This window comes from Protomyctophum bolini (assembly GCF_963924005.1).
Source record: "Protomyctophum bolini genome assembly, chromosome: 2".
Taxonomy (NCBI): Eukaryota; Metazoa; Chordata; class Actinopteri; order Myctophiformes; family Myctophidae; genus Protomyctophum; species Protomyctophum bolini.
Window position 1 is genome coordinate 9,705,015 of NC_137863.1, and position 6,759 is coordinate 9,711,773.

At 42.7% G+C, this 6,759-nt stretch overlaps 1 protein-coding gene across 5 annotated transcripts in view; it reads left to right on the forward strand.

Moving 5' to 3' along the window:
* Positions 1-5,997, forward strand: part of ncoa3 (nuclear receptor coactivator 3) — a 40,108-nt gene extending 34,111 nt beyond the window's left edge. For all 5 annotated transcript variants that reach the window (XM_080786582.1, XM_080786579.1, XM_080786583.1 and 2 more), the window contains exons 18-23: positions 110-454; positions 781-987; positions 1,194-1,464; positions 1,709-1,901; positions 3,454-3,631; positions 4,176-5,997. In XM_080786582.1, coding sequence (XP_080642708.1) covers positions 110-454; positions 781-987; positions 1,194-1,464; positions 1,709-1,901; positions 3,454-3,631; positions 4,176-4,187 — 1,206 coding nt within the window. In that variant the 3' untranslated portion in view covers positions 4,188-5,997. The remainder of the gene's footprint in view (positions 1-109; positions 455-780; positions 988-1,193; positions 1,465-1,708; positions 1,902-3,453; positions 3,632-4,175) is intronic.
* The last annotated feature ends 762 nt before the right edge of the window (positions 5,998-6,759 follow it).

Here is a 6,759-nt window from a genome sequence, read left to right on the forward strand (position 1 = left end):
ATTGATAATGGAAGACATTTCAGAAAAGCATATCCATTTAGGAATTGTAATACAAGAGCATTTTCACTATAAAACTGAACTCCAAATCATGACTCTTTCAACCCCACAGAGTCCGGGACCTGAGGGCCAACAGCAGAGTCAGGGTCAACCATCAGAACCCTTTCCAGGGCCCGACTCCTCCATGGTCATGGACCAGAAACCCATGTATGGCCAGGGCTACCCTGGCCCCCCCGGTGGCTCCACCATGGGTATGCAGGCCAACTACAGCGGCAGCCCAATGCAGGGCCAGTCTCCTGCCGGCTTCAACCCTATGATGAACCAGATGGGCCAGCCGGGAGGCTTCCCAGGTATTGCCGGCATGGGTAACCCCCGTGCCAACATGATGAGACCACGCATGATGAATGCCACCAAGCCCCTCCGACTGCAGTTACAACAGAGACTACAAGGGCAGCAGGTGAGTGATCACAGAATCCAAGCTTGTATATCTTTTTTTTTTCCCTTTTTTTTTGTGACAATTTGTGCAAATCTTTGATAATATATTTTCTTTTAAGCAAAGATTTGAACTAACATTTTTGCTTTTGGTGCTCCCTGGAACAAAATATTTTTAGATGGTGGTCTGCGACCAAATATGTACATTATGGGTGGTCCTTGACATGAAAACGTTTGAGCACCACTGCAACATACGGTTTTTAGAAGACATTTTAGAATCAATGTAAATTATGCTCGTTTGGAATACACCAGTACAAATGTCAAATTAAACCTGGTATATTTATCTTGTAGTTTATGAACCAGACTCGACAGGGCATGAAGATGGAATCTGCCCCTGGAGGAAACCCTGCCATGCGCCCAGGCATGCAGCCTGGCATGCAGCCTGGCATGCAGCCTGGCATGCAGCCTGGCATGCAACCTGGCATGCAGCCTGGCATGCAGCCTGGCATGCAACCTGGCATGCAGCAACCTGGCATGCAGCAACCTGGCATGGGTCAGGTATGTAGTCACCTCACCCTGATGCAATACACATCCACTCAACACTCTTGAGTAAAAGCAGATGTAAATACATTAACGTTTATTCTACAGTTAAACCTCCTTTGCAAGCAGATCTGTAAAAGAGAATAGGCTGAATGTCTCACAGGTCAAATGTTTTTTTACCAAGTAGCCTAGCTGATCTGTGAACTGCTCATATTCCTCCATAGCCTGGTTTCCTGAATGCACAGATGATTGCTCAGCGCAGCAGGGAAATGATGACTATGCAGCTAAGAAGACAGCGAATGATGATGTTGATGCAGCAACAGCAACAACAGCAACAACAACAACAACAGCAGCAGCAGCAGCAGCAGCAGCAAGGCCAAGGGCCAGCTGGAGGCTTCAGCCCACCTCCTAATGTCACAGCTCCAGCGGGCATGGATAACCCCATGGGTGGTCCCCCAATGAACCAGCCTGGACAACACTATGGGGGCAATTATGGTAAGACACCACTTTCTTTCTCATGTACTTTAGGCATATATACTATACTATATACTAACAGCCTCCAGTGAGCACCTCTCAGACTGTCTGAACATATGGCATATTTCCTCTTTGGTGTTTTAATTGATTGATTAAATCTTTATATTTCATAATATTAATGTACCTTAGAATGCACTGTACAATTTCCATGTGAATTATTCATCCCATGCTACAGTGCTTAAGACTGTTCTTTGTGCACATGCAGGCATGAACCAGCAGGGGGAGTCATCATTCATTGGTCCAGGCAGCCCACCAGGCAACATGATACCTGGGCGAATGGGAGGCCCTCCTCAGAATGCCATGATGGCGGGCAATCCCCAGGCAGGACCTATGTACCAGTCTGCTGAGATGAAGGGTTGGCCACAGGGCATGCCACAGGGTGGCATGCCACGCAACAAGTAAGTTGAGGGGTAGTTCGGCGGCAGGGCCTTCTGGCTAACTGCATGCAAAATTGCACGCCAAATGAGCACCTCCCGTAAATCTGAAAAAGCTAATCGTAGCCGATCAGAATGGAATCTCAAAGATATGACCGTTACAAACCAGTAAGACGCCTCATTGACGGCAGCTGGTGCTTTGGCATGGGGTGTTAGATCAACATGGAATGAATTCTGTACTGGACATATAAGGAGCATGCCTTGAGTGTACAGGGTTTGATGATGAGGAGATCAACATATGGAATGTCATAACAGGTAAGCTCCATACAGTATGGTAGCAGGGACATCTCTTGAATCTCTTGTACAGGGTTTGATGAGGGCCCAGGTAGGGCCGGGCCTTAATTTTCGGTCTGTCATTAGCACAGCGTCGCCTAATTTGCGATCTAACCACGGGTCAGAAAACCTTTAGCCTCTGTACTGTTTGTTTAGTCTACTCATCATTTATTTTCATTTTTTCCCAGTTATTATTTGTCGGGAAGCGACAGTGCCAAAATACGTATCTACGTTTATTCAGTTGTATAAATGTGTTTTATTCGATCTAGTGGAAAGGCTACTCACATTAGCTTCGGATGGCTATGCACGTCGAGACAACACACACACCATTAACATGGTATGGACTAGTGCAGTGATTCCCAACCTGTGTGCCGTTTGAAATGGCCAGGTGTGCCGTTTGATTTGAACAAAAGTAGCCTCGGAACCCAGACGTTTTTATTCCCGGGAAGAAAAGTAACCCCGACCCTCCCCCGATAGCAATAGATACTGGGCTGCCTGCGGTTGTTGTTGCCCATCCCCACCAGCCTAACGACCCTCGGCCATAGAAATGCTAATGTGTGGCTTTGTTTACATGAGATCACCTACTCTCCTGGCACGTACTGTATACAAAAAAACACTGCTTGCCTGTGCGTTCCAGCCTGCTTTTTGCTGTTGTCTTTTAAGCTGACCTACAAGCCCACACTGTGTTGCAAAAGCGGCAGTGATGGGCTTACAAATCGCCGACATACAGCGAAACTCATGTCGACGAGTGAGACGACACAAGAGAGAGAAGCAGTAGCCAGGGCCTTCATGTTTCATAACGTTCGCTGTTGTCATACGTTGTCATACGTTTCTCAAACGTAACTTTCAAGTGAACTTTATGGAAACTTTAGGAAGTCTTTCTTGCCTGACTGCCGTGAACAAACATGTGTGATTCACCGTGTCCAGATTGCGAGCAACACGGGCACACACACAACACAGACACTAGCATGCAGTGAGTCAGTGACGTCAGAAAGTGACTTTCTGACACTGCATGCACTTTATTGATCATGCGTGACGTGATGAAAGCAATTGTATTCGCATTTGGTAGGTCAGGAAATAAAATATATAATTATATAAAAAATATTTTTGTTAAATAAAACTTGCCATCTTGTGTATATGAGAACCAAAAAAGGTGGGTAAACACTGTACTAGTGTGTATATAACTTCATATTTCCTTGTGGATATATCTAATGTATTTCTTTTTTTTTTTTTTTTTGTCCAGTGCCTACCCCCAGCAGCAGTTCCCCCAGCAGGGCAACCAGGGCCAGTTTGGATCTATGATGATGAACAACTCCATGGGTGGTCCCGGGCCAGGCAGTGGGCCGGGAGCAGGACCGATGCAGGGCCAAATGGGCATGAACTCCATGGGAATGGGCCGAATGCCCATGGGACCTGATCAGGTACATAACGAGGACAGGGGCAGTGATAGATTTGACATCACGTTATAATCCTCTTCTGAGCATTGAATTCTATTGTCATTTGTTTGATGGATTCTATTGTCATTTGTTTGAGTTATTTGATTAATTGTTGTCTTTTTTTCTACTCAAAGTGCGTGTGCCAGAAATCTATAAACCTATTTCAATCGCTATAAACTCTTTCAGTTGGGGTCACACTGTTAGACTAGCATTGTTAAATTATCTGAAAAGAAAGTGTTTGGTGGGCACAGGGATGTGTATATGTTGTCTTAAATAGACTGTATACTCGTTATCACAGATATACTGTATCCGTATGTTATCCGAAATGCGCTTATCTTCTTTTTACAGAATATTATCGCAGAAAATGATGCTTGTAGAAATTTGTTTGATATTTATTTATAGTTCCGATTTATAATTATTAACTTTACAGTGACATTTACAATTAAAATGCACTGATATAATTTTGTACAATAAAGTCTATTGTTAAACTGTAAAATATTCTTCCATACATATCTTTTTGTCATTGCAGAAATATTGCTGAGGAGGATCACTGACGGCAGTAAGAGTCCTTATGAAGAGGGCAGTAGAATCTTCCAGAGTCTTCCAGCTGTGGCGGAGCAGTGTGAGGCAGAAGACAAGCTGGGTGCCTGCCCCACACACTCACACACACACACACACACACACACACACCCTCCATCCCAGACCTCTAGTAGTAGACCTGAGTCACACCACAGGGACAACCTAACAGACTGCTTTTTTCGGAGACCATGGGCCAAATAAAGAGATGCCTTCCCCTCCTCAGATTCACTAACTAGCCTGACCTCTGACCCCTGCACTAATAGAAGATCCTGTCAATGTCTGTGCACATGTATGAATCTGTGCATGAGCAACATGGAACTGTCAGGCAGTGTTCAGCCACGTGGCTGCAAGCAGATTGGGACTACGGTACAACTGGCTGTGGCTGCACTTTACCTGGAGGCTTCTATAAGGAAAAGGATTGTTGCAATATTTCTTAAATATTACAGCCTTATTAGAGATTTAATGCCTTCACACCAATGGGTTTCACTTTCACTTCTTAGCCTTTCGGATGCGCCTCATTTTTGACAGAAGTCAATGGAAGCTATAAGCACACAGGTTGTTTCTACGTTATGCAGATTGGAGCAATAACTCTTGCCTCTAACTTTTTAGGCTGAACCTGAGCAACATAATCCCTGTCACAAGCAAAGAAATGGTACTGCAGTATTAGATGTCACAAATGTCCTCTGTGAATATGAATTGTAAATATGTTACAAAATATATCGGCCATGCTTTTTATAGACCCATTTTATTGCACAGAGTATAAATTGTATTTGCTCATAGGTCAATGCCGCTTTGGGTGATTTGCAGTTATTTCGTTTAACCATTACAAATATTAGCAGGCGCTTGGGTTTTTGTTTGGTAAATTCAAACACTTTTTTTTCTCTCCCCCAAAAAATATAACAGCCATGGTTTTTCATCAGACACTTTTATTACCGACAAGTATCCGATGGATAGAAAGAAGGCTGGAGCTTTCGTATTATCATATATTGATAGATTGTAGAAGTGAACTCTGCCAGGACAGCCTCAATATAATGGAGGATTTTATTCATTGCAGCGATGTGCGTGTGTGAGTGAGAGAGCTGGAGCGTGGTTGGTGCAGTGTGTATGTGCAGTGTGTGTATGCGTCTGCAGTACCACGAGGATGGGAACACATCGTTCCTGGCTACTCCACCAGGTCTGTTCCTGACAGCGTTCTGCCTCCTCTACCAAACTGTTGCTGTGGAGTGTATTTTTTACCCTTCCTCTATTTTCCTTTGACTGTTCTTCTCAATTCACTGAGAAATCTACCTTTTTAAAACATGCACAATCCAAAGATATTTTTCCACATCTTTGTATAGTTTCTGAGATCGCTGGTGTACATTTTATATTATTACATACATTATATTATGCCACTGGTAAATGGGTACATATCATATGGGGGGTGGGGGGCAGTGGGAAGCTATCTGTGCTGTTCTGAGGACTGTCAACTCCAACCACGTAGTAAGAAGTCCTACATCTGGAAGAATTATGGATTTTGGCTGTGAATGACGAATACCAATGGGATGAAATTCTTTTTTTTTCCTTTTTTACATATCAATCAATCCCTTTTATATTTTTCAGGAAATAACTTCATTTTCCTGAAGTTAACTAAATCTGGACACAAAATGAAGTGCAAAAGAAAAGCAGTAAGGCTGGAGATCATTCATTTTACAGGATAGGATGTATATTACAGATGATTTTTGTTTCTTCTCTTGATGTTGATATTGATGTAAATACAAATTTCTATTTAAACACTTTTGTCTCCAGAATGTCCTTTTGTTGGTTCTGTATTCAATAGGCTACTTAAAAGTTCCAGGCTGAGATAAAAAATGTAAATGAACAAATGGTTGGACACTGACTTCAACTCTTGACAGGGGACTAACCCTATTAGATGGCAAATTATTTTTGAGGATGTTCGTTTGGAGCTCTAAATGACAACATGAGACACTCACATGTGGCCAATACAAACATCTTGTGACTGGGTTCGTTTTATACAATAACCACTGCATTCATGTCTCGTAACTACATAGCCTATAGTGGCAGTGAATCTGCAATCGTGGCAGCCACAGTAGGCGTCCCTCACGTCACAATTTTTAAATTGTATTGCTATATTTTATCAGCTTTATGCTTCCATACGTAGGGTTGTTTATTGGTCATGCTTGTATACAGTGTGATGGGGTAATTAGGTTCCAAACTATTATAAAATTAAACTAAAAGAATGTGAATATAAACTTATGTAGCCTACTGTATGTGACCTGGATTGGGACTTTAAAGTTATGTCTTGTAATTCTAGGTTTAAGAAATTCTTACCAAATATCACATGCTGTCATGATGTCATCTGGTCTTAGGCTATTAAGGCCATACTCTTAATAGTATGGCTCTTAAGGCCATACTACCTATAGTACCAACTTCTACCAAGAGTTATCGCGTGTCCTGAATTATACAGCATATAATTAGCGTGATGTTTGAACAATCTGTAGGAGTATAATATCACAATTAGGCTATTTGCCCAAAAA